At 45.8% G+C, this 25,810-nt stretch overlaps 3 protein-coding genes across 6 annotated transcripts; 2 read left to right on the forward strand and 1 right to left on the reverse strand.

Annotated features, from left to right (window-relative positions):
- Positions 1-422: 422 nt before the first annotated feature.
- taok2b (TAO kinase 2b) lies at positions 423-17,821 on the reverse strand. Of its 3 annotated transcripts, XM_086138149.1 has the most exons (20): positions 17,703-17,821; positions 14,903-15,043; positions 14,703-14,774; positions 14,527-14,628; positions 14,311-14,356; positions 14,097-14,193; positions 13,857-13,970; positions 13,651-13,742; positions 13,444-13,537; positions 13,171-13,252; positions 12,913-13,080; positions 12,228-12,434; positions 11,506-11,723; positions 11,238-11,415; positions 10,865-10,993; positions 10,524-10,727; positions 10,219-10,458; positions 6,049-6,261; positions 5,076-5,258; positions 423-4,954 (listed from the first exon to the last, which is right to left on the reverse strand). In XM_086138149.1, the coding sequence occupies exons 1-20, from the start codon at positions 17,775-17,777 to the stop codon at positions 4,055-4,057; spliced, it is 3,555 nt and encodes a 1,184-aa protein (XP_085994275.1). In that variant the 5' UTR covers positions 17,778-17,821; the 3' UTR covers positions 423-4,054. The 3 variants fall into 3 exon arrangements, with proteins under 3 accessions (XP_085994275.1, XP_085994272.1, XP_085994274.1); XM_086138146.1 differs by lacking the exons at positions 423-4,954; positions 5,076-5,258; positions 6,049-6,261 and having other exon boundaries at positions 6,900-10,458; XM_086138148.1 differs by lacking the exons at positions 423-4,954; positions 5,076-5,258; positions 6,049-6,261; positions 17,703-17,821 and adding an exon at positions 16,297-16,875 and having other exon boundaries at positions 6,900-10,458.
- On the forward strand, positions 17,760-19,851 carry LOC147189485 (calcium-binding protein 5-like). Its single transcript, XM_086138150.1, has 7 exons — positions 17,760-17,899; positions 17,999-18,048; positions 18,427-18,457; positions 18,553-18,696; positions 18,825-18,934; positions 19,065-19,212; positions 19,403-19,851. Exons 2-7 carry the CDS (start codon positions 18,001-18,003, stop codon positions 19,429-19,431), a joined length of 510 nt encoding a protein of 169 aa, XP_085994276.1. The 5' UTR covers positions 17,760-17,899; positions 17,999-18,000; the 3' UTR covers positions 19,432-19,851.
- A 1,549-nt stretch (positions 19,852-21,400) lies between these two features.
- Positions 21,401-25,355, forward strand: nif3l1 (NIF3 NGG1 interacting factor 3-like 1 (S. cerevisiae)). 2 transcript variants are annotated; one of them, XM_086099501.1, is made up of 7 exons: positions 21,401-21,421; positions 22,068-22,576; positions 23,082-23,229; positions 23,396-23,522; positions 23,700-23,838; positions 23,929-24,012; positions 24,085-25,355. In XM_086099501.1, coding segments are annotated over exons 1-7 (1,194 nt in total). In that variant the 5' UTR covers positions 21,401-21,419; the 3' UTR covers positions 24,270-25,355. The 2 variants fall into 2 exon arrangements, with proteins under 2 accessions (XP_085955627.1, XP_085955626.1); XM_086099500.1 differs by lacking the exon at positions 21,401-21,421 and having other exon boundaries at positions 22,048-22,576.
- Positions 25,356-25,810: the final 455 nt, after the last annotated feature.

A 25,810-nucleotide genomic window follows, 5' to 3' on the forward strand; every position in this document is an offset into this window, starting at 1 on the left:
AATGTTTACATACTGTAGTCGACAGTACGTTGCTATATTAATTTAAAAAGAGTGTGACGCCTTCACCCAAAAATCTCAGGTTTATTTACAAACTATGTGGAAGTCAACTAAATGTTTATGAAAGAAACTATTATCTGCATAGAATTACCGTACCAGAAATGAAGTTTTCTGAATATATTTAGTCCTGTACATGCATGTGCCTTTAAGAGGCGGGGCCTGGTGGAGTTAGCATGACAGCAATTCCTGCAAAGTGTGCTTGTTTGCGCAATTGCTTCAACTGCTGAAAAGTACAGTACATCAGTGACTGTTTCCTTGACCACACGCAAGGGCATCACAAAATGTAAAATGCTATGAAAACCCACAATGACATTTTTTCCCCTTATGCTGTTAAAAACTGAATAAAAAACCCAATTAGAAAGGGGTTGTGTGTAAATAGCAATTTATTCTCTTTTTGTTCAAAGCGCCCCATTTCATTTACAACATACATTTAACCCCGGAGCCCAGAATGCTTGACCGGAATGTTCAAAACAAAACCTGCATGTCTCGTGACTTCATTCTGCCTCTGCCAAGTTGACATAAACAAGTCCACTAACACCGCCACACTTTTCTCCGGACAGAAACGAATATGTTGATAGGTTTGGAAGTCTTTGTTTCAATTACGAGTCTTTTACGCATGCATCCACCAAGACTCCAAATGAAGCATTACACACTAAATTGTCTTGAGCTGGTGTTGTGAAGTTAAAACGAATGACGGCGGCAATTCGATTTTCCAGTCTGATTCAGAATTGTCCCTTTGGGCCTCCTGGGAGGGTTTTGGACAGGCCATGTGAGCAGAGGAAAGAACCTTTCGGGCATTAGCCGCATCACAAAGACCTTATCAATAACAAGCACCGGCCGACAGGCTGCTCACGTCACTGCCACTGGCTCGGAAGTGACCGAGCCAGCGGCTCAGTTGAGGCCTGGCCCTCTTCTGTCCACATGACCTCCTTTTCAATGTTCTCCCCATGTGCTTTGTGCCCTGAAATAAAAACACACCAAAAAAGAAAGAAAAAAAAACGGAGGAGGTCCAAGTTCATTGTTTTGGGGTGAAATTTCAGGATGAACATAGAATGTCAGCTTTTAAAGTCAACCTGTACCAATACATTTGATGGTTTAATCAGAATTGACAATCAAACAGCCCTCTTCATCATGAAGGTCAAGACACCTAACAAGTGATCAACATTTCTATGGAAGTGAACACTGAGTTTATAGGTTGACAAGAGTGTCATAAGCAGACCGCAACAGAGAGACTGGAAGAGTCACAGAAAGGCATACAACGGGACATTACCATCGATCAAACACTTGATTGACTTCACTCTTCTTTTTGGAGGTTAAAATGCATTTTAGGTTCATCCTGAAATTTTATATATAGATAGAGAGACGGGTCATTCCAACTGACATGAGGCCACCAGCATTTGACAGCTGAGCAGTTTTTCTAAGCATGCCCTTCGCCTGCCGTCGGCGCTTCTCGAACTGCAACCTGACACCTCCCCTCCCAGGAAGGGTTGGGGGGGGGGGGGCACGACAGTTGGAGAAGCATCATGGCCGTCGCACGGTTTGCTCTCAGCAAATCAGCACACTCCTACAGAAGGAGTCCAATTTGGCGGACTCTTCAGAGAGCGAACCGTCACCTGTGCCGACTCAAGGTTGTTCAAGGCTTCAAGCCGACGATTACGATGCTCAAGTCAGAGCCGAGGTTAGGTAAACTATCAAATTCCGACGGCCTCCCGTGTGTCCATACGCTACCTGAAATGAAACACAAAACGTACGGTGTGAATGTATATGGAACAGGGTGCGGCGGTGTCTTTTCACTTAAACTGTCTTTCAAAAGGTGGCAACATGACAAGACTTCACTGTTCAACACACAAACATAAATCATTAACAATTATCAATAATCCCTTATTAATAACCATTAATATCTCAAACCAGACCCGACATTTTTTTTTCTTACAGCTTTGCAATCACAGGTTGAAATAGTGAGAACGTGATACGACGACAGCTACAATCAGGATCGCCAAGGGTCATGTTGACAACTCTTGAAAATGAATTTGAAGTCGTTTGCTCTGAAATCTTGGAATCCAACACTTATTTGAATACACTACGGTATATCAAAATTACTTGTCGGCATCTGCGTAACTCTATAAAACCGGCTTATAATATTCCACACAAATATATACAATAAAGATCCCAAAATGTGGCGCGGTGAGATGGCTACGTTACATTGCAAATAGGTTTGGCGATGCTTACGAATGTCTTTGCACATCGAGCTCATGCACTTAAGTGACGCCTACACGCGGTTAAGATACTCAATACGTCATGTCTGCCGAAGTTATTCATATCATCTTGCTTCTTTGTACACTAATTTCTCCTCTTTACAAACATTCAGTTGTGGTCATCAGATACACATTTTGATGACATGACATCCCTTTAAGAAACCCTTAAAGGCATTGGTGACGTTCGAAGCAACATTTTTTTTAAACCCCAAACACTTAATACAAAAAATTAACAAAACATTAAATAACAGGATTTTTTTTTCTTCTTTTAAATAGCCTCAAGTGGACCTATTTTAGCAACTCCTTTTTTGTTTTCTTCGTTCCCGGAGATTGAATTAGCGGTGCTTATATATCTGGACACTACGTACAAGTACAACGCGTACACCAAAAACAACAACCAAGTGGCTCTTGTCCTTTCTCGCTGTCTTCTCTGTTTCTCCATTCCACCTTGGAACATCATAGAAGACAAGACAAATCTGCAGCTAAAAAAAACACTCTTTTGCTTGTTGTGTGGTGTGTTACATTCCTCTCTCCCAACCTGAGTGGATAAAGGGAGCAGGTTGCAGCTCAAAAATGGGCCTGGCTTTGCCTCCCGTGTCCACCGATGTCCTCGTGGCAAGATGACATCGGCATCGAGACGCAGCCTGTGATAGCTTCCGCTTCAAATCGGGCTAGGATGGTTGTTCTCAAACTGGGGCTCGGGGGACCCTGGGGTTTCGCCAAAAAATAATGAGGTCAATGTAACTTGGGAGGTACAGTGGTGCCTTGATTCATGAATTTGATTGGTTCCATGACGCATATGTAAGTTGAAACTTTTTTCCGCAGACAGGAACTGAAACGCACTTATTCTAATCCAGCACCACCTTCTGCTTCCTGGCCACCAGGAGGATGCAGAACAAAGACATCCAACCAAAGAAGGGTTTTTGCAACCAAGAATTTCAAAAGTTGTTTCTCGCGGAGGATAACTAACACATGCCTGTAAATACCTGTTGCTTAAAGGATTCTAGGTGGCAAGCCCATCGATGCATTGTGTGTTCGTATTATGCTAGCAATCATTTCTAAGGAAAAGGTATGCGGTTGTTTTACATACAGAATGTAATTGTCTTCATTTTATATTTAGTTTGACAGAAAATCTCAACTGGGAAAGAGCTTGAAGCCTCAAATTTGAAATGTGAAGAATTGTTCACTAGTTGCCAAACTAAAATTTGGCTCGCAAGGTAAAATTGTTTTTTTAAATCTATTGAGCAACGGGCGGCTTGTATTTGAAAAACACTTAAGTCAAGGCACCACTGTATTACCGTGGTAATCTCAAGTGTCTTTTAAAATGGCCGTAATACAGAAGTAAAGTCTTGCTTTTGAGAATAAGACAAAATAACACTATTTTCTTAGTGACGAAAGAAAAACTAACTGACATGCCATTTTTGTGCTCATGCCAAAGTCATTAGTTAAAAAATAAATAAATATTGCTTTGGCGCCATTTGGAGCCCAGGAAATGTTGACATGAAGGGAGGAGGCTCATATGGTCAGGCCACAGCCTTGTCTAAAAGAAAAAAAATGCGTTTCTGCCATCTTTTTCCAGAGCTGTATATAGTAGGGGTGAACTACATTCTCTATTTTGGAACTAGTCTTTTTTTTTTTTTTAATAGTTTAACTGTCATTTGGATTATGAGTGGGTCCTTGGAAAAAAAAAAAAACTCCCCTGTAAGGTGTCCCTGGACCCAAAAAGTTTGAGAACCCCTCGCCTAGGAGTAGGAGAGGTGCGAGCCATTGGAGATGTGCGAGGTGACGGAGGTGCTTCGGCTTAGGACGCCATCGGGGCCGGTGGCCGCCCCGGGTCCCCCGCCGGACGCCGTCCTCCTCAGAGGCTGAGGGCTGTTTCTCAGGGCCATCAGGCTGGGGGCAGCGCGAATGCCCCCGTAGACCCCGCCCTGCGAGGACGAGGAGGAAGACGAGGAGGAGGACGGGCCGGAGATGGACGGCGGGGCCGGGGGTGGCGGAGGTAGCATGGCGAGAGACTGGGATGAGGAGCGCGAGGGCAGGTGATGGGAAAAGGGTAAGGGCAGAGGGTGGACCAGATCTCCGCCGGGGCCTCGCACGCCAGGCCAGTCCCTTTCCTTCTCCCGTTCCCGGTCCCTATCCCGTTCCCGCTCACGGTACAATTGGGGTGTGCTCTGGTGGTGGTAGTGCTGGGGGAGATGGTGGCGCTGGTGGTGGGAGGAAGAGGAGGACGACGACGAAGAGGAGGAAGAATGAGACGAGTGGTGCGCCTCCCTGCCCCCGTTCCTCCCCATCGCCAGGGCCATTGCCAAGTGCGAGGACGAGGAGTCGCTCCTCCGCTCCACTCGTTCTCCTCCTCCACCGCCGCCGCTGTTGTGGCTGCGTCGTGATGCTTGTGGCGGGGGTGCGCTCTGTGGGTGCACCCCGTGACTCCAGTGGCTGGCAGAGTGAGGGGGTGGGGGCGGCGCGTTGGGGTAACCCTGCTTGGAGTAGGCGTCGCCCGGGAGGCCCGCGAGGGACATGCCGGTGAAGCCCAGACGTAAACTCTCGGAGTCAAACGACTCAATCTCGCTGGCCTGACGCTCCAGGAGGGTGCGGATGCGCTCCGAACGCTCGTTCTGGAGGGACAACATCTCCTCCTCGATCTGAGGGCACGAAAAACACACAATGATGCTGTGGAACGAGTAGGAATAATCACGCAGTGTTAGCACCTGCTAGTCAATGTGATATCATGGTGAAAAGGTCAACGGAAATGAAAGATCTGACCCTCTGCTCCAGCAGCGCGCGTCGGATGGAGACCCTCTGCTCCAGGTCCTTGACCTCCCGCTCATGCTGCGTGTCCGTGTGAATCTTGATCTTGCTCTGGTAGGCGTTGAGCAGCTCTAGCTCCTGCTGCAGCTGCATACGCAGCACCTTGTACTCGGCCTCCTGCGTCTCGTCCAATCGTAGCTACGAGCGAGACAAAAGGACGACAAGCCGGGTGTGAGGAGGATGTGCAAAAGTCAGAGTGCCACGTTGAGGAAATGCATTCTGCTGCGTTACAAGTTATCCAGGTTCGACATATTATGAGCGTTCTTTCTTTAACTTAGAAATGAGTTAAGAGTTGGCGTAACACGGGACAACCAGATATTGAAGATTCCAATGAGCGATTAAAACCTTTTCAGAGTTATCTAGGCACACAGAAAAACGAGTTTACTGTCTGACCTGAGATAAACATTAGTGGCATAGAGTTGCGCAAAGCAATAAAGATACGTTTTAGCCTGAATGTCTGGTGTCTGGGTCCTGGAACGGCAAAAAAAAGTTGAATAGTTTGAGGTTCTGGGCTGTAAGTAAACTATATATATATATATATTTGAAATATTCATTTCAAACGAACATTAGCTACTCATTCTTGAAGTCACCAGCCCTATAAGAAGGCGGGCAAACTAGCGCACACCATTTCGGGTTTCCCTCGGACACAAGGTTGTCCTCCAAAAATGGATCGATCAAAGAAAATTGTGTTCGGAAGCTTCATTAGTCTCCACAACATCCGGAATTGTCAAGAAATTCATTTCGGTGTCATTAGCAGACATGTGGATTTTATGCTTGAGGGTGACCTGAGGCGGATGATACACAAGATGCTGCAAAAAATAAGTAAATAAATAAAAGATAGATATTTATATATATCGGCGAGAATGACTACGGGGTGGGACTGAAACCTGCTTAGGTGTAGTGAGCGACCCGTTGCTGCGTGACTCACAGCCTGCGTGGACAGCATGTCATTGATGGAGTGGTCGTACTGCTCGGCCAGTATGGCCAGCTTCCGGGTCTGTTCATCCTTCAGGCGCTTGAGCACGGCCTTGTGGTCCGATTTGGGCGTGTTCTCCAGAAGGTGGTTCCGTAGGGCCTTGTACTGCCGGGTTTGGATCTTGCACGTGTCCTGGAACTGACGCTTTATCTGCAGCTCTTTGGACTGCAGGGAGAGAGAAACTGGCAAACTTTTGCAACTGAGGGTCACATTCAGGTATTAAAATAGGTGCATTAGAATACTCACTTATTTTTAAACTGTACTACGGATAAGTACCCGTGTCTTTAATAATGTAGCAAATATATTTAATGATCTATGTATCAGGCTTTAGGTTATAAAATGAGATTAAATTGCATTACTTTAAATGAATACAATTGCTTCGAGATCGTAAATGTAATACGTTAAATGTTACTATTGACAATGGCCTAACAGTTACTAAAACGTATTGAAAATGCTAAAGGTATATGTAAATTTGTTGTTTTATGAGGCAAAAACAAAAAAAATCAAAAATCCATTCTACTTTGACAAATTTTTGAAAGGAAAGAAAAAGGCATAACCATGACATTTTTAAGTTGGGTTGAGCTGCGTCTTTGTTAACCTTAAAAATAGAAAGCACTTTGTAAATCATGAAGAACCACCCCCCCCCCCGCCCAAATTTAAAGCCTAATTTGCCAATTGGTTTATGCTTGAAGGACCCTGACACAATAACAAAAAATGACAAAGACAAAACGGCTGGTTTAAGGGGGAAGAACATAAATGACAACAAAGGAAACTGAAATCATAATAACAAACAAGACGATGAGTTCAACACAGCTGGATTTATTTTGGTATAAAGAAAAATATGACAGCTTTTTTTCCTTTTTTTTTTTAAAGCATGTGAGCAACACAGCTAAATGAATAAAAAGAACAAGTGGCTGCCAAACAATGCAGTACTGTACTGTTCTTTAAAGAAATACTGCTTCAATTTGGTAAAAAAAAAGTCGAGGTGATGTGTCAACAGCACATTACGAACATGTAAACATACTCGGAGGAACACGGGACAACTCAAACACAAATGGAAATCAATGGCAGATAACTTACAAATTAAATATGATGTTAAATCTTGTGTTTAAAGTTACTTTAAAAAAAGCCATATTTCCCCTGAGGGAGTTTTGCTTTAAAAAAAAAAAAAAAAAAAAAACTTCATCATGCGCTATCCTTTCCAACGCGCATGAGGCATCAGACCTTCTTTCAAAAAGCACCCTTAATGTACGTTTGGTATGACTTCGCATGAAATGACACGAAAGCACTTTCACTTTGACTTCATCTAATTTCTCACCCGGGATTCATTCAGGTCTTCAGGATGCAATCTTCTGTGTTTAAATCGCTTGTGTCGCTTCATATAAATAGAAACTTCCACTATAGTTGGAAAATATTATGGTAAGACTTTCCACTCTTCACTTAAAAGTCTCTTCATACAATATTTTAAGGCATTTGTGCAAATATTTATTCAAAGGCACTAAGCGGCTTTACGTGCCTATTAAAAAAAGACGAACTGTTTACATGGTAAAACCTAACATGATTATTGCATAAAGAGCAATAAAAATTGAAATTGGACTCAGATATTATCTGACATCTGGATATGTATGCTGCACGCTAGATTTGACTCTGACGATTATTGCACGTTGTTATTCACCGAGAAATTGGTAGTCCGCAATTAATACCGTCATATTTGTTCCAAATATAAAGTAAAAACACCTAAATAACTAAATGTAATTAAATTTTTTTTAAAGATTGCACAGATATGGTCATAAAAACTTCAAATTGTCTTACAAATTAAGAGCAACACATACTGTAAATGTAAGGAACTTTTACAAAAAGCAAAATAATGAAAGGTTTAAAGCTCGATCAGGGCTTGGGAAGGTCACTGTGTGATGGAGGCTGCAGTGCAGCACCTAAAAAGCGAGCAGCTCGGAGCAGCGCGCGCAGAACCTGACAATCCATCAAGCATTTTTTCTTTCAATTTTCCAAAGGGAATCGACAATCACAATATGTAAAAGGCTCTGGTACTTTGTTATTTAAAGCTATGAAAAAGGGGGGGGGGGGGCGATTCGATCTTTTCAGATGATTACAATCATCTGTTCTTAATATATGATTCTGGACTGAGACACGAACGTAGCTTTACTTTATGGTCCTTCCTAAAGCTTCCAGCTCACGTAAACCTGACATTTAAACATTAAAATCAAATTTATTCCTTGGCCCTGTTTTTACAAGTTCATTCTTTTTTTTTTTAAAGCCTAAATATATTATTTGTTTGTTCTTTTTTTTATAATACGACCTCCAACTTTCTTTCTACTCTCATCTCCAGGGCCGCACCTTCCCCCTGACAAACCTTCCCGAGGACGTTCTCCTCAGAGCGCACTCCCAGCGGGTGTCATCACGGAGCACCCTCTCCCTCTGCTCCCTGCGCCGCCTCTCCCTCTCCCGCCTCACTCTTTCCCTCAGCCTGGCTTCCCTCACCTCGCGGGGCAGAAGTAGGGGCAGCCGACTGGGCCGCCACTTCTTCAAAAGCCCAGCATACCTCAACCAACGATCAATGCTGACTGGAAGCTTTTGGACCAACATCCCAGCCAGATTGAGCACGAGTGAATTCGCCACGTCGGCGAGGACCCCCAGTGGGCGCCGAACAAAGTGCTTTACCCAGAGAAGGGCCCGCGCCAGACGGGAAGGCCGCCCGCTGCGAGCCCGCTGATTTAAAGGGAGGCTCTTGAGGGGGACGGGGATTTTGGAGCGCCGCACCCCCCAGTTGCGCCCCGCTTTGGGAAACATCTCGTAGAGGCTGCGCTCGGCCACGCCGCCGAGAAGCGACTGGCACACGGCGAAGAGCGGCCGCGGCAGGCGGAAAAGGACACGCATGCAGAGCCGGTTGACTCTGCGGGGGGCGCGCTGGAGGAAGCGGCGGGCCGGCCGCACCACCAGCACCACCAGCAGGTAGAGCGACAGGAAGAGAGAGGGCGAGCTCAGGAAGGACGCGGACACCAAAATCATGGGGACGTAGTACATCCCCAAGCTGAGGGACAGCCCCAAACTCATGAGGCCGCTGGCCCACAGGCTGAGCGACAGATAGGAGGAGAAGGAGAGCGAGAAGCAGGAGCGCAGAAGGAGGTAGGAGAAGAAATGGCCCAGGAGGGCCAGCTCGGCGGAAAGGAGGAGAGACCCGAGAGAGGGCGGCGGGGGCGAGCGGCGCAGAGACAAAAGAAAGACGCACAGCAGGAGCAGCGTGAGGTTGCAGGGCCGGCCGGCGGCCCACAGCGAGAGGAGGAGGCACACCGAGTGAGAGAAGAGCCACGGGAAGGAGGACGGGGGAGGAGGCGGGGAAAGGACGCTGGGGACGGCGTCCAGCACCTCGGGAGCGTCGGGGAAGTAGAACTCGGACAAGTCGTCCGGCTCGCGGGTGCGTCTCTCTTCTTGGGACAGGGAGGCGATGAGCTCGGATGGGCAGCCGTCAGCAACGCCTCTGCCTTCCTCCTCCTCGTTTTCCCACTGAACTCCTTCAACCTCCCTCGCCTCCTCCCATCCCTCGTGCTCATCAGAACCTCTGCGATTCGGTTTCACGTCATGCTCATTGTCTACATCCTTGGCCAAAACTTCCTCCTCCCCTCTAAATTCTGGCCGATTTTCCTCGTTTTCACGGCTGTTTGACGTCATGTCATCATCCAGCGCATATTTGGCGCCCCCGCTCGAATGTTCATCCTCCTCTCTAAATTCTCCGCCATTTTCCTCGGCTTCCCAACGAAGCCCTTCCACCTCCCTCGCCACCTCCCATCCTTCTTTTCTTTTTGGATTCAGTTCATCATCATCATCGTCACGGTCTATATATTTGGTGCCCTGGTTATTCGCTTTGTCCAGTATCTCTTTGGTCACATCTAAGTCTCCTAACTCCAACCCGTCGCGATCCCTACTCAGGTTCTCTCTTGTCTGAACTCCTCCTATCTCCCAGCACTCTCTTCTGTACGGCTTCATGTCATCATCATCATCATCATCACGTACATATTTGGTGCCTCGGTCATCCTCATCACTCATTCCTAACTTTTCTAACCGGGTCTCCTCTCCTGGGCCCGTTGTGGTCTGGTTATCACTCACTTTGAGGCTCTTGGGCTGCTGTCGGACCTCCACGGCGTGCTTCTGGCGTAGCTCCTGCTCACGCCGCTTGTTGTACTCCATCTGGTTGGTGAGCTCCGTCTGGTGCTGGGTGCGGATCAGCTCGGCGCGGGTGCGCTGCACCAGGCTCAGCTGGCGGAACTCAAGCTCCTGCGTGGACTCGTGGTGGCGGAGCAGCATGGCGCAATCCAGGTCCTTCAGCGTCTGCTTCTTGTTCAGCTCCTGGCGGACAGAGAACATCCAGCCGTTTGTGAACGCAAGTTCTCTTCAAGCTCACTCCGGGTTACCTCTCGGAGGAGATCCTGTTCCAGGTTGTGGCGTGCCAGCAGCATCTTCCTCTTGTACTGGCGGCTCTGGAGCTCATAGTACTGCCTCTGCCTCCTCAGCAGGCCCGACTCTTCCTCCGCCTGGAGCTGCTGCAGACATTCCTTCTGGTGCACCAGCCACTCTTGCTTCTCCCGCTTTGGCGTCGACTGGTTCTCGTTCAGCTCCTTGAGCGACAGGAGCATGCAAAGATGAATGTGCACTCCTGATGGGCTGAAAATGCTTGACTCGCGCTGTCTTGACAAAAACCTTTGGGATTGCACCACAGGTTCGATGGGATACATATGAAAGATGCTCAAGACACCTCTTTGAGTTGCTCTTTGCGCTGTCGATACTGTCGTTTCTGCGACTCCAGCAGACTCGTCAACTCCTTCTTTTGCTGGCCGAGTATGTGTTGCTGGAACTTCTTCTCCTCGGCCATGACCGCCTTGGTCTGGGGAGACAAAGGATAGATACTTCTCAAATTCACATCCAGTGAATTTTATTCAGTATCAAATTATCCTAGAGCCAGACATGTTTATGGTTACATATAGGCAATTAGAAACATTTTTAACAGGGGTAGGGGGGGGGGGGTTCCAATTAGCATTTTTGGGGTTTGCCAAAGGACGTACAAGCGAGCATCCTCCAAATTCCGGAACATTGATCAAAAATACCACATCTGTAACGAAACGCCTCACCTCCTTGTCCATGATGCCAGAGTGCTTCTTGCACAACTTTTCACCCTCCATAGAGAAGCTGTTCCTCTGGTTCTCCAGTTCTTTGTCCAGTCTCAACTGGTGTTCGTCCATCTCCGCTTTTAGTTTGTTTTCAAGACCCATCAACTGTTTCTGGTGCTGCCGACGCATACGCTTGTACCTGCATGGACCGAAAGACCAGCAACTCAAGAGATGGTCGAGAGCTCCCTTTTCACTCAACCTCACAATGGGAGCCAAAATGCCGCTTTACCCAGACATCTGCTCTCTCAGCGCCGACCCCTGCTCATGTTCTTGGATCTGGCGGGTGACGAGCGAGGCGGTCCGGATGGTGGCAAAATGATCACGGCCTCGACGGCGCCTCCCGCCTCCTCCACCACCTCCCCCGGCCCCACCTCCACTGACAGATGACGCATCCCGTTGCAAGTCCACCTCCGGCTGGTAGGGGTCATCATAGATGTTGTCGTGGCTCTGAAAAGGGAGACAACGGTGGACAGGTTCGATTCTGCTTCAATCGAAATCTATTGCAGGGCAGGAGTGGCATGATCCAGGGTGGACCAAAAGTTTTGAATATATACTTCATTGATGTTGTTACATTTACAGTCTCTTTCCTTTCTGACCGCCTGCCTTCCTTCCATCCTTCTCTCAGGGGAGCTCTTTATTCTTGCATCCTTACATCCATCCGTCCTTTGCTGAAAGTTGCTTTTCTGCCTTTTTACCTATTTTTCCTTTTTTTTTTTTTTTTTTTAAATAAATGAACAAGTTCATTTACACTTGTGGCCCATCCTGCATGCATATTGAGGCAAGGTGATTCTTATTCGGTATGTCGAACAACCACGAACAATGAGCATGTGTCACAGTGAATTGCCTTTTCCTGGAGGTGGCGCAAAGCTACGTAACGTGTCCAGTCAGCCTCATAAGTGGGAGGCATGACAGACATATCGCATGGCAAGAGTAAACTGGGGTGGGACTTACCAGGGGCTTGTGCAGGATGGAGCTGTTGGAGGTGACGGTGTGCTCGCCCTCCTGCATCATGGCCATCTCGCCGCTGTCGTCCGAGCCGTCGGCCAGGCTGTTGACCGAGCTGCTTTGGGAGCTGGCGCTGATGGACATGGACGGTAGCGAGTGGGAGCTTTCCATGCTGTTGACTGTGCCCGTGCGCAGCATGTACTGCTCCACGTCCTGAAAAGATGCAGTCAAATCATTTCAGTTAGCAAGTGTTGATCAAGTCAAACATTTGAAAGATGGCTGCTTTTTTCGTGAATGAAGGTCGATGGGCATTAAGAATCTTTATACCTTGGACTTTGAAATCAGCCTAAAATATGATGAAAATAGTGTACCCGACATTCCCCAAATTCCATTATTTCCTTTTGATGAGGAGCCAACCGGTGTAAAAAGTGATGGCAACAAAGCCTTTTGTATGGAAGGGAAGTGTACATTGAGGGCTCAGCTACAAAGGCAAGTGGGCCAAAAAAAAAAAAAAAAGAAAAACGCAGTTCTCAGGTGCGGATGCTTTTGTTCCACTTTAGACTGTAGAGCAAGAGTTCAAATTTAGGGCGGCCACGTTGTGCCGCAACATGCCGGGCAGCACTGAGCATGTTTCATTGACCGTGACACCTCGCACTGTCGTGTGCTCGCTGCAAAAGATTCCCACCCTTACCTCTTCCTCATCAGCCCCTTCAGGTGCGGGTCCATTGTGTGCCTCGTGGAAAAGGATTTTCTTCATCTTCCGGTACTGAAGGTTGTCCAGCTCGCGGACAGCGTCCTTGGTGCGTGCAATGAGGTCCATCACGCTGGTCATGGGACGCTCTCTGCATAGGAAATGATGCTGGAGGGGAGAAAGGAGTTTCAAGAAAACGCAGATGTTAGAAGAGCACACACACTGTGGTAGCTGTCCGAGCTTCGTGTGGATGTGCACCTTGAGCAGCACATCGGAGGTAGGTCTGTCCTGGGCAATCTTCTGCAAGCACGAGTCCACAAAATTGCGGAAGTAATCTGACCTAAAAGACAGCGCAAACATGATCATTTATCTGGACATGCTATAAAATGCACTACTGGAAGTTGTGGCCTGTTTTTCTTTTTTCCACAAGGAGGAGAAAGTGTTGTTTCTAGTCTTAATTATTTTAGCTGTTGGCAAGTAAAGGATACGTGTGTGTGTGGGGGGGGGGGGCCGGGGGGGTCTGTTTCTCACCAGTGATTCGACTGCAACACGGGGCTCTCATTCTGTGCGATGTGGTATAAGGCACTCATAGCATTCATGTTAAAGAGAGGAGGCTTCCGTTCCGCTAGACGGGAACAAAGCGCAACATAGTGAGACAAAGATGCATCGTGGTGCAAAAAACGCAAACAAAACCATCGTGGGCCAACAGACTATGACCAATGAGCGTCCACCTCTTACCCAGCTCTATGCAGGTAATGCCAAGTGACCACACATCCACCTTTCCATCGTACTGACCCTCATCCATGGCCAGGATCACCTCGGGTGCCATCCTGCGTGAAGGAGACAAAACAAACGTGACAACTTCCTGCTTTGCAGACTTCACACAGTGTGAACGCGCCCTTCACAGAGCACAAAAAGGCCACCCACGATCCAAGCTGTCCTACCAGTAAGGTGTTCCTACGAAAGAGTTGGCCGGAGCGACAATGGACGCAGAACCAAAATCTCCCAGTTTGACTTGACCGGGCTCCGTGAGCAAGATGTTTCCTGCTTTCACATCCCTGAGTGGAACAATAAGAGAAAACCGATAGCTCAGCATCATGGCGATGACGACGACAGAAAGGAAAAGATTCGCTGACATGCCAAGAATCCAGTGCAGACGTAGCCAGGTTGACAAAGCGGCCTACCTGTGAATCATGTTGTGAGAGTGAAGATAGACCAGTCCCTGCAGTGCACCATGGGTAATTGCAGCTATTTCCACTTCCTGAAGGGGCTTCTTGTGGACTATGTGAAGAGATGACACAAGATATCAAGCTTTGAGAATTAAGATGACAAAAGGCAGATCAAGGTTTAGTCACCACTTGCATCACACAGATAACAAGACGGTTCTTTCCTTCTCACCTTCCAAAAGGTCCGAAGCCGAGCCCAAGCAGTACTCCATCACCAGCTGGCAGGGACACAGTCGGTGTTGTGAGTGCACAATGCTATTTTTGGCTCACAAAGAGCACAATTCACACCACTTGACCCCGCTAGAGATTTTCCAGCTGCACTTTTGAATGACGACGTAGACTGACAGGCGGTCGAGTGTTCGTCGCACACGCATTTCACAGCGCTTACCCATGCCGTGTGCTCCCTCAGGTAGCAGCCATGGTACTCGACCGTGTTGGGGTGCCGCAGTTTCTGGAGGAACTTCACTTCCTTGATGATATCTTGCCATTTCTACAACACACCCAGAGTGCGAAATGAGCCAGCATGGCAGAAATTTGCAAGTTGCTGATGACCGTGACTGTTACCTCATTGGACTGCTTGCCACTGTAAGACATCTTCTTGATGGCCACCACCTCATTAGTGCGGATGTCATGGGCCTAATAACGACACGGATGATTACACAAACCTGAAGTCATCTTTAACATCCAATAATTCAGCCTTGGCAACTAAAATCCCGGCTACGTTTCCACCAGTGCTCGTAGAAATACAGAGAAACACAACTCACAAAGTACACAGCTCCGAAGCTCCCATGTCCGATCTCCCTCAGGTCGGTGAAGAGCTTCTCAGGATCCTCCCTGCAGAAGAGCTCAGCCACCTCCGGGTCCTTCAGGCTCCCGGCCCGCACACTTGACGGCATGACCAGCGCCTAGTCAAGAGGGGTGCAGGCACACAAGGGGTTAGTGCTTTCAGGGTTTCCAGCATAATTTTGCGACTGCAACCAAAACCATAAACGTCTTGCTACTGTCATTCCTGGCTGACAACATTGTTATGGTTGTCAAAGTGATTAGCTCTAAAGATTAAAATGGGTTAATTACTCTTATACTCACCAATCTAAAATAATATACACAATTAAATTTAACATCCCCGGCAGGAAGCAGCTCGATTTTGACCAAAGTCCAGAGTTGAAAGATAATACACGGTATACTTTGATGACATACTGGTATATTGCTCAACGACAGACATCAGACAGAAAAGCTTTCCGGCACAGCCGTGTTGGTGCTGTTAATGAGGAAGCTGGTTGTTCCCTTTGAAGCAGACGCTTCAATTTTGCAACCAAGGCTAAAGCAAGTACTCAACTCGATTATAACAGGAATCCATCCATGGCAATGTCGTTCCAAATAAATGCTGCACACGCACACACACATATTATATATAAACAACGCAAACTTCACAAAGGAAGATTGGAGAGGTGGAGGAGGAATTGAGCAAAAACGGCCACATTGTGTTACACAATGACATATTGCACCATATGTTTTGTTCCACTTAAAATATTGCATGAGTAACATGTAAAGTGTTCTTTTTGAACTAGGAATGCATTTTTTTCATTATTGGGGGTGGGGTGCAACAACAACTTTGTAAATTGACATTTAGAATAACTCAACATTATCTAAAATCTCTTAATGTGCTGAAATTGCTGGTATTTAACATTTTCACACATCTAGCTGTCAAAGTTTGACTCAAATAAATGTTTTCAATGTCACTAAGAGTTTTACTGTCATGATTCAATTCTTGGCTTGCTTCTCACAGAAATGTACAAGTCGTCAACAGTGCGTGTTTTTCTCCTTTTATGTTTATGTGCACAAGCAGATGTTACTGTGAGAACCTCTGCAAAGGTGGTTGGTCACACAGTTTAAGCGTTTCAAGCTCCAAGACCGTTACAATTTTGACATAAAAACAACACACATTAATGTCATGTTCACTTTGACAGTTTCAAGATTCCCACCATTACTGCAACACCATTTCCCTTGATTATGGAAGATTGAATCAATATTTCCATTTTATTTTTATATTTTGGGCACTTTCAGATAAAGGGATTTTTTTCTACTGGTGCAAAGAAGTCAAAATGTGTCAAACTCCCCTGAACAATGTACAAGGATAAATATTTTTAGCGTGTCTTACCGTGGCTTTTGGGATCCACTGTAGCTAGCTAAAGCTAGCTAACTGGCCTGGCTGGAAAAATATAGGTCTCACTCCCCGTTTTCGCCCCCCAGCGCTGCTGCTGCTGCAGTCTACTCAGCGGGAGCAAACCGCATTCTGCCTGTCGACACGGTTACTCAAACTCGTGGCCATCCCGACGATGCCGGTGAATATGGGACAGAATTTTACAGGCGACATGAATGAAAGTGCCCGGTCGAGTGCGCCAGTGACAGTTCGCGAGCTAGCTAGCTAGCTGACTGACTGGCCGGCTGTCTGTCTGTCAAGCTAACCGAGCTAGCGGCGGGAAGAGCGGCCGCTATCTCAATCGCACGCTAATTAGTATTTAGCGATTAGAGCGATGCTCGGAGCCGAACGGCGAGTCCGCATTGTGGGATGGTGTCATAAGTCCCCGCAGCGGCGCTCCATGCTCGGCTGGGCGCTGTCACAAGTTTTAGTGTCTTTCTTCCGTTCTTCGCCTTCTCCCCATTTCCCTCAACATTGGTTTTTGTTCAGTACCCCGTGATGGCGGAGGAGCGGGTGGGAAAGGAAAGGAAAACGGAAGTGGTCTTTTTCGCCCAAAGCGGTCTGAGTCGTTTTAAGAGAAACACTGCCCTCCTGAGGTTCCGCCAAGATATAGACGTCGTCTCATGGCTGTCAATACTGTACACGAGACCCCGCATACTCGCGATGTGTCATTCATGTAATCACTTTTTTTTAATACGCGCTGAGGTGCTTTTTCAGATTCCGCACTATGCCGCCCATCCTGAATCCATCATTTCAGAAAAAAACAGTACAATTAATTTCTAAGCATCGCTGTCATCCTGATACTGCAGACATCCTTTTCCCCACTACACACGAGACCTGGAACGACCTCAGCTGTCCAAGTGTGCTGGGAGGGAGTGGCTAAAATTCATCAGCACGACATTGCATATCCTAGCGGATTATGCCGTTTATACAACCGATTCTTTTTTTTTTTTTTTTTTACATAAGAGAGAAGCAGGCAGAGATGGAGATGTCACAGGGGCAATGACAATGAGCTCAGCCAGTTAATCAAGTCCAACATGCGGCTCCATGGTGATGGAGGTTAAGTTGATATCTCAAGGAAGGAAAATCTCTTCTGCTAATACTTTGAGTTTACATTTTTCCAAACAAGAGGCAATTAAGTTGATTATAAAATTCATTTTATATGATTCATCCCACTGGCGGTTGCAATTTGAAGGTCATTATCGTACTTAAAAGTGTGTGTTCACAGTACAAAAGTTGGATCAGCACTTGGACATTTACCTTTTATTTATTTATTTGTTTTTTTAATTGGTACTTGTATTTAGGTATAGACTGTGAGTATTTTATCCGTTTCGGTTAAGCCCGCCCTGCTGTCCTGCACTCACGTTGCTGACTCCTCCCAGCACATGAACAAGATCGGATGCATCTTCCCCACCGCTCATCGTCATCATCATCATCATCGCAGCATCGAGCCGGAGTGGCGGACGTACCGAGAGTCAGCGGCGGGTCTGAGGAGCCTGAGAAAGGGACAGAAACAGACGAGTTTACATATGATGTGATTGGCTGAAAGCACAAGTCAAAGGTGAGAACAAATCTGGTGGTTCCCAAACCTGAGACAGAGTCCCATCGGGCATCTGCTTGTATCTCTACTGACAAGCGCCACAATTGTTTTCTTTGACAGACATGAGCTTGGGAGAGGCGTGCATTTTCTTGCGAGGCGGGAAAAATATCGTGAGTACGACTCAATGTGCTTGTTGCAGTTTTGATGTAAAATGTGTCAATGTATTGGATTATTGTCCAAAGTATCACTTAATTGAATGTTCAAACTATGCTTGCGGGACAGCGGCATAAACTTGATTCAAAAGAAAAAGGAATCATGTGTAGTGCTGTCTACATGTGTTGCTCCACGGTTTGTATTCAAATATCGGTGCTTCAAGGGTGATAGAAGGTGTTTTACATTGTGCGTTAGATTTCTACGGGCAAAGCAATGTGGCTGTTTTAAATATGCAAAGTGTTATTCTCTGTGTCTCACTATCTTTGTCAAGGAGCCCATCCCTTATTCCTATATTTCCATCTTCACATTTTGCCATTTTTCTTCCTCCTCTGCAGTCAAGGGATCTGGCGGACGACGAGATAGACGGTAAGCTGCATCAACATACTTCACGTTTCCAGCATCGTGTTTCTGGTTCAGTGGCCGTGTGCCCGACAGAAGGATTTTGCTGTGCGTTTGTGCAGAGCTGCGCGATGCGTTCAATGAGTTTGACAAGGACAAGGACGGCCTGATCAGCTGTAAGGACCTGGGCAACCTGATGAGGACCATGGGTTACATGCCCACCGAGATGGAGCTCATCGAGCTGAGCCAAAACATCAACATGAACCGTGAGTCTGCCACTGAAAAACTACAAACACACACACACACATCCACTTCTGATATAGTTTGGGGACTAAACCCTTAACAACACCCTTTGTTGTATTTTGGAAAAACAAATTCCTTTTTGGCCCTCCAGTTGGCGGTCGAGTGGATTTTGACGATTTTGTGGATCTGATGGCACCTAAACTTCTAGCGGAAACGGCTGGCATGATTGGAGTGAAGGAGCTGAAAAACGCCTTCAAGGAGGTCAGACTGCACCACTGACGGTTAATCGAATTTGAATCAAAATCGCAACGTAGCAGAATGCAATCTTCCACCTGCGACAACCACAAAGTTGTCAATTACCTCCTGACCCTCTGCTCATCTGGCTTTTTAGTTCGACGCAGACGGCGATGGGGAGATCACCACGGAAGAGCTGCGGCTAGCCATGATGAAGTTAATGGGGGAGCACATGAATCGGCGAGAGATCGACGCTATCGTCAAAGAAGTGGATGACAACGGCGATGGCACAGTAGACTTTGAAGGTACATACTTCTTAAAAACAACGCAGGGCCAACACGGTGGTTACTTGACGGCTTGAGACTTGAAGAGATTTTTTTTTTCTGTTCGATTGAATTTGAAATGTGTTTTCCCCGTTGAAATGAATTGAAATGCCCCAAATCTGTTCTGGTCTGATTTCATAGTGAAATAAATAATGCTTGCTGTCTCCCACAGAGTTTGTCAGGATGATGTCGCATCAATGACAGCGGAGGCCGACCGACAACTCACCTCTGCAAATACACAACATTTGTCCGTTCCTGTTCAATTTCGCTTGCCGTTTATTTGGCGTGTATTAAAAGAGCTAGAGTGAGCGTGCTGATGGGAACTATAGCACAACCTGTAATCTAACCAAGATTAAATATTTCAAAACAGCGAAGATATTACTTTTTACCAGCAGTTTTTGTCTTACAGCATTTAACCTTGATTATTTTTTTTCTTAATTTAAAAAATTTAAAATGTTGAGTTTGTATTTTTCAGGAAAATTTAATTTTCTGCGTGGCAACCCCACCACAAAACAAGCTACTGGCATAACATCTAGCTTGTCGGTTGTGTAATGAAACAGTACAATGTTCTATGGATGTTCCAGAGATGGGATTTGGAAAATAAAAAAAATAAAAAAACAATGCCGTCAAACACTGTGGTGGATGAAATGTTTTGGATTAAGGAAACACGTCTGTCTGCCTTGGATTTGGAGGCGCGTTAGGATAAAGAGATTGCGTGGCCAAAAATGGAGAAGCCGGACAGTGATTTTAGACGTCCTCAAAAAGTCATATGACGTCATGCTTCCTTTCATAACAGGCTTTTTAGAGAGTATCAAGATTTTTTTTTTTAATATAAACATTACGCTTCTCTGAGAAATGGGACAGCCTTCACAGAAATGTGGCGGTGCATTTGCAAATCACGGACAAGATTAATTCTTAGTTTTTTTAAATGGTTAACCAGTTTTTGCCCAAACTTTATTGAGCTAAGGCACAAAAGAAACTGCATCGTTGTTTCATGCCACAATTTACAGAACAGCTTGGTGTCCTAGTTGGCATTGCAGATGAATCTGCCGCCCTTCCGTGAAAGGCCGGTGAGCTAGCTGGGGGCTCGTGCCTCTCGCCACAGCATGGAAAGCCGTGCAAAGCACTCGTCTAAACAGTATGAGCAGAAAGTCAATGGCCTTGGAGAGTCTTAAAAATGCTTTTTGGAAGTTGCTATTATGGCATAGACTGCAAAACAAGTGTCATCCATCTCCACGCAACGTGAGAAGAGCTGAACCAGATGGGCTGACCTTCCGACACAGATGATTCTAATTGAAGCCATTCACTTTGGAGCACATCTGCCATTGTCAATCTGTTGATTGGACGGGCATGATGACAACATGATGGCCGTGTGCTAACATGTTGCAAATCCTCTGTGGTCAAATTTGACATGTCCTGTGAAGTCCATTTGTCAGTCGTAGCAAGTCATGAAAGACATTAGGGAGAATTTCCTGCACTCATATAGAGATGTTTTACTTGACTACCTACATTTGAAAACATCTGTATATTTGAATCAGTACTTTCACTTGAGTGTCTGCACTTCTACTCAAGTACAGTGTATAAATCCCATTGCCACCTCAGCCGTTTGTTTTACAGTGGCGAGGAGTGAATGATTGGTGCTGAGCAAACACCAAATGACATAACCACCCCTGATCCATCCAACATCCAGCTTCAACCTTTATCGCGTTAATCCTCAATAATCTCTCAGATTGGGTTTCAGTGCAGTCACTCTGGCCACCCTGCATTTGACAGGATTTTTGCTTTAAACCCTAGCAGCAGTCACCTCTAAACATTGGCAACCTTTCGCTTTGTTTTGGTTAAAGTGCTTGGCTCGCACGTGGTCATTGGAGAGCCTGTGATCATTCGTATCGTTTTCAGAAGTCCAGTGCCGTGCCCCATCATGCACAGAATTGGCCTCTGACCTTTTCCTGCTCACTTCAATGTTCATATATAGATATATAAACAGATTAATTCACTCATTCACAAACTCGCCTGTAGATTATTTTAAATCTCTAACAACACTTTTTTAGGGCTATTCAATACACCGTATTTCATTTCGTCTGCCATCTCATCAATCAAACGTCGTAGCGTAATATTAAACGGACCAATCAAAAACGACCGTAGACTCGCGTCACCGGAAACCGGAACAGTGCAGCTCCCAACTTCTCATGTGAGTAAATTTGATCGTGTGCGTCTCTGTGCTAATGAACATTAAAAATACTTTAAAATGCATACTAAAATTATGGCTTTGTGTGTTCAATAAATAAGATTTGTTTAACCCAACCACATCGCAACAGTTCCCTCCGTTGTGTGTTTACAATATAAAAAGTGGGAACGAACGTTATTAGCGATGTGTCAAGTTGCACTCGGGCAAAAAAATAAATAAATAAAAATCCGCTCTAACAATATATTCTGTACATTCCGGATATTAATACAAATGTTTTGAAGCAATATGAAATGTCCAGTAGTGTGGTAAATATTGATCAACAACCAAACCTTCTTTAAATAAGAAAAATGGCACTCTTCAGTATTGTACTATATAAAAACAGTGATAGCATAATTACAAACAGGCACATTTGATGATAAAATACAGAAGACCATCGCATCTAGCCAGACATGTAGTAATAGTCGTGTTTCGTAGAAGATAAAGAATATGCCAGTGAGTTATGTTATATTGTCTAGTCATGTGTTCCGACTCTTTGTGTGAAAATAATATATTTTCGGAGAATTGTTCACAACCTGCTAAACTGCTGTTTGTTGTAAAGTTCGCTACCACTTTGAGGTTCTGAGGCACCAATGTATTATTGTCCTCACAGGTCTCGCTTGATATTGACTGGATGTAAGACCCTTCCAAAGATATTTCTGTTGCAAAGCTTCAGAAGCGTTTGGACCAGATCCATCCTTCAAATCGCATCCTGTAATTTCCGCTTCATCCTCCCCCGCTATCATTCCTCATTCCGTCCCAGCCCAATGGAGCTAAAGGACGTTCTAAAGGTTTTGGAGGATCTCTCGCCCCTCTCGCTGGCTGAGCCATGGGACAACGTGGGCCTCTTGGTGGAGCCAAGCGAGCCGCGGCCCGTCAAAACCATCCTGCTGACCAACGATCTCACAGAGCCAGTCATGGAGGAAGCCCGGGCCGAAGGCTGCGATCTCATCATCTCCTACCATCCTCCGCTCTTTCGCCCAATCAAACGTCTGGTCCAGAAGGACTGGAAGCAGCGATTGGCTATCAGAGCCGTGGAGGCCAGCATTGCGGTCTTCTCGCCTCACACGTCTTGGGACAACGTTGGTGGAGGAGTCAACGACTGGCTGGTCGGAGGACTTGGTGAGTCGATGGAAAAATGCTCACAGCTAAAGTGGCAAAGAGTTGGGAAGGTACACTGGGGATAGTTAGTTTTAAGTATTCCATCGCGCTTATTTTCACACAGTTTTTCAAATAAAATGCCCAGCGTGCTTGCTTCAAGCCATTGGAGACTCCCGGTTGAAGTTCACTACAAATCCAAAGAGAATTAAACATTGTATATTTCAACGCCGAACAAATGTTCAACCAAGCCGAATAATTTCACTGCTAGCTTCATGCTAACATATAATTCGAAACTCAATTGACAGCCTAACGGAAATTTGCATAAATGTTAGTTTTTTCGAAACCTTCAAACTGCTGCTTTGATCCACGGAGAGCAGCAACACGTGCAAAGGCGGAAAACATGACTCACTGGCATATATTCTGTTTGGCACTTTTTGTCATTTAAAATATGCACCTTGCCACATTAAAGGTTGGAGAATCACTGATCTCTTCTCACCAAGTGTGCTCCATGTGGTTTTGGTTTCAGGTGGCGGTCGGGTGTCTGTACTGACTCAGGCCTATGTGGACTTGCCTTTCAGTCACATAGTGGAATTCCAATGCAAAAATGACATATTGGATGTTCTCTTACGCGAACTGAAGGCTTTCGAAGGAGTGCTAGTACAAGACCCTCTCAGGTTCGACACTATTACTCATACGTAAACCAGATGTGTTGCGAGAAAGTTATTTCAGCATAATCCTGACAACATCAACCAAATGTCATACTTGAATATGATATGTATACTTGGTACTGCAATTTAAATTGGGCAAACTTTTTTTTTTAAATATTTGTCTTTTTAACAGCTGCGACGCCACCAAGACTCAAGTCAGCCTATACTGCAGTGGTTCTGCATTGGCTCCGGTGGTTGATAAAGTGACGCGAGACATCATCGCCGTCGACAGGTCCCTCCGCATTCTTAAGGCAGAAAAGGTGAGCGACATGTTTCACAGCGACGTATAAAATGAGTTCACATGTTGAAAAATGACAGTGGAACCGCCGCTTTTTCCATAAAGTGAATTTGCGCAATTTTCTCTCGCAGGACATGTTGATAGGAAATAACTGATCTCGCTTTTACACTGTTGTCTTTCCAATTTTGACCGCCTCCAGCCTCCTCGGCTAGGCCACGGTCAGGGGCGACGCAGTGTTTTGGATGAGCCGGTAACCATGGCAACAGCCGTGAAAAAAATGAAGTCCCACTTGGGCTTGAGCCACCTACGTTTGGCCCTCGGACAGGGATGCACGCAAGGTGTGGAGACACGCAAGCCAGTGAACTTAATAATGAGGAGGTGTGTAAAAAAAAAAAAAAAGTTTTGCTTACTTTTTGCATGATTCCCAGAATCCCTTGTGCGGACTGTGGCTGCATGTGCGGGATCGGGAGCCTCGGTGCTGAGCGGCGTCCAAGCAGACCTCTACATCACCGGTGGGTTGGCCTCTCCTCTCTGGCAACAGAAGTGCTGTATTTTGCAGTGTTTCAGATTTAATGTGGTTTTAGGTGAGATGTCTCACCATGAGGTGCTGGATGCCGTTGCCAGGGGAACCAGCGTCATCCTCAGTGACCACAGCAACAGCGAGCGCGGCTATCTGTCTGTGTTCCGCCAGAAACTAACTCAAAGGGTTCCTGCCGATGTCATCGTGATGGTCTCCAAGGCTGACAGGGACCCCCTGGAGGTTGTGTGATGAGTAGAATTCCTGTGAACCCCAACCCTGCCCAGAATATCCAGATTCCTCCCATAAATTACACCCGCCCTAAAAAAGGACTTTGTAATGGAATATAGATTCCACAAGATGGCGGCAAAGTTCTTTGGAGCCGGATTGCACCAAAGCAGTGTCAGTGCAGTTCCTTGCCACCTAAGATGTAATAGAATGATGCCAAAGCACTATTGTTGTCAAAATCAAGCAACTCAATTCCTGCCAAGACTGATTCTTGGCTCCAAATGCCACAAAATGGCATCAAAGTAATGCTAATATTGCAGAAACTTCCACGCAAAATGTGTGAACATGTACCTCTTCTCAGATTTCTCGAGGCAACCTTGTCGCCCGTCAGTTTTTGTGCTTTTTAAAACACCTGCCAAGGAACTATGCAGAAGTGAGGGAGGAGTTTTATTTACATCAGTACTCTTTATGCACCATCGAGGTCTTATCAAAGCCCAATCTAAGACAAAAAGGAGCACCAACTTGGTTGCAAGGAACTATGTTGACATGAGAGGGGGAGCTTCTGTCAGTGTTTTGGATTGTAGGACTTGATCCATATTTGCAAAGGGTTGCTGTCATGAAATGTATTGCACAAAACAATGATTTGCGTGCACTGAGGGTTGTTTGTATGGCTTATTTCTGCAAGCTTTTTGTCCTGATAATCACTCGCATCATGTCCATCGCGGGGGTATTTTTTAATTTAATGTGCTTCGCCCCCCAAAAAATTACTTTAAGTCTTGGGGAAAAAAAGAAAACCTAAGTACATGGGATTGAATGTGTGAAGTCTGAAAAGACAAATATGTCTGGGAGTGAATGAGTTAAGTACATTTCAGAGTCTCTACTTGTTACTTTTTTACTTCGAGTCTAATCAGTACTTCTTTTATCAGTCTTTGTTCTACTTAGTCTGTACTTTCACCACCTTGAACAGACGGGAGAGCTTTCTCAGATAGGTTAAAGAACGCTGACAAATCGGCCTACCTTTCACATGCCCTTTGTTATTTTAAGCCTCGAAACTCCTCGTGTCTTGCCCTGTCTTCTTTCACAAATAAATACATAAAAATTCTTCCATAATTGACAGTGCAGATGTCCATTTTCCAGCTGTCACACCAAATGGCACGGACTGGTTGCAACACACTCAGAAATAAATGAGCTGGCGGAAGTGGTTTGCTGAATTCCTGTTTGGACCTAATCTGCGCTGATCATGCATGAGACAGAGTGATGTTTACAAGAATTACAAACCTCTTAATGAAGCATTCCTCCAGGCAGGAAAAGCCCGTTTTGAAAAATATATATATATATAGCTATAGGACATTCAGAGAGGGCATTGGGTCATTCATTCTGCAAGTGCTCAAATGTCTGTAAATAGTTTGGACTTTTTTGTTTTTTCCAAATTTGGCCAAAACGTTTTTAGCCAAATCTTAAAGTGCAGTGTGTGGTTACCAGAGATGTGTTCCTCGAGCCGGTCCTTGGTCCTCGGCCTTGGCCTCGGAGTCAAGTCCTTGGTCTTGGGTTGCCGGTCCTTGGAC

This window comes from Hippocampus guttulatus, chromosome 19 (assembly GCF_054856545.1).
Source record: "Hippocampus guttulatus isolate MCC_2025c chromosome 19, RoL_Hgut_1.0, whole genome shotgun sequence".
NCBI classification, from domain to species: domain Eukaryota; kingdom Metazoa; phylum Chordata; class Actinopteri; order Syngnathiformes; family Syngnathidae; genus Hippocampus; species Hippocampus guttulatus.

Excerpts from the sequence above, each read along its gene's own strand:
- LOC147189485 (XM_086138150.1), top strand. The coding sequence starts at position 18,001 with ATGAGCTTGGGAGAGGCGTGCATTTTCTTGCGAGGCGGGAAAAATATC. Across the intron at positions 18,049-18,426 it reads TGCGAGGCGGGAAAAATATC|TCAAGGGATCTGGCGGACGA; the intron begins GTGAGTACGACT and ends CCTCCTCTGCAG. Across the intron at positions 18,935-19,064 it reads TGAAAAACGCCTTCAAGGAG|TTCGACGCAGACGGCGATGG; the intron begins GTCAGACTGCAC and ends CTGGCTTTTTAG.
- taok2b (XM_086138146.1), bottom strand. The coding sequence starts at position 17,777 with ATGATGATGATGATGACGATGAGCGGTGGGGAAGATGCATCCGATCTT. Across the intron at positions 14,775-14,902 it reads GCTTCGGAGCTGTGTACTTT|GCCCATGACATCCGCACTAA; the intron begins GTGAGTTGTGTT and ends TGTCGTTATTAG. Across the intron at positions 13,081-13,170 it reads CCTCCGATGTGCTGCTCAAG|CATCATTTCCTATGCAGAGA; the intron begins GTGCACATCCAC and ends TCTCCCCTCCAG.
- nif3l1 (XM_086099500.1), top strand. The coding sequence starts at position 22,048 with ATGTATTATTGTCCTCACAGGTCTCGCTTGATATTGACTGGATGTAAG. Across the intron at positions 22,577-23,081 it reads CTGGCTGGTCGGAGGACTTG|GTGGCGGTCGGGTGTCTGTA; the intron begins GTGAGTCGATGG and ends TTTTGGTTTCAG. Across the intron at positions 23,230-23,395 it reads CTAGTACAAGACCCTCTCAG|CTGCGACGCCACCAAGACTC; the intron begins GTTCGACACTAT and ends TCTTTTTAACAG.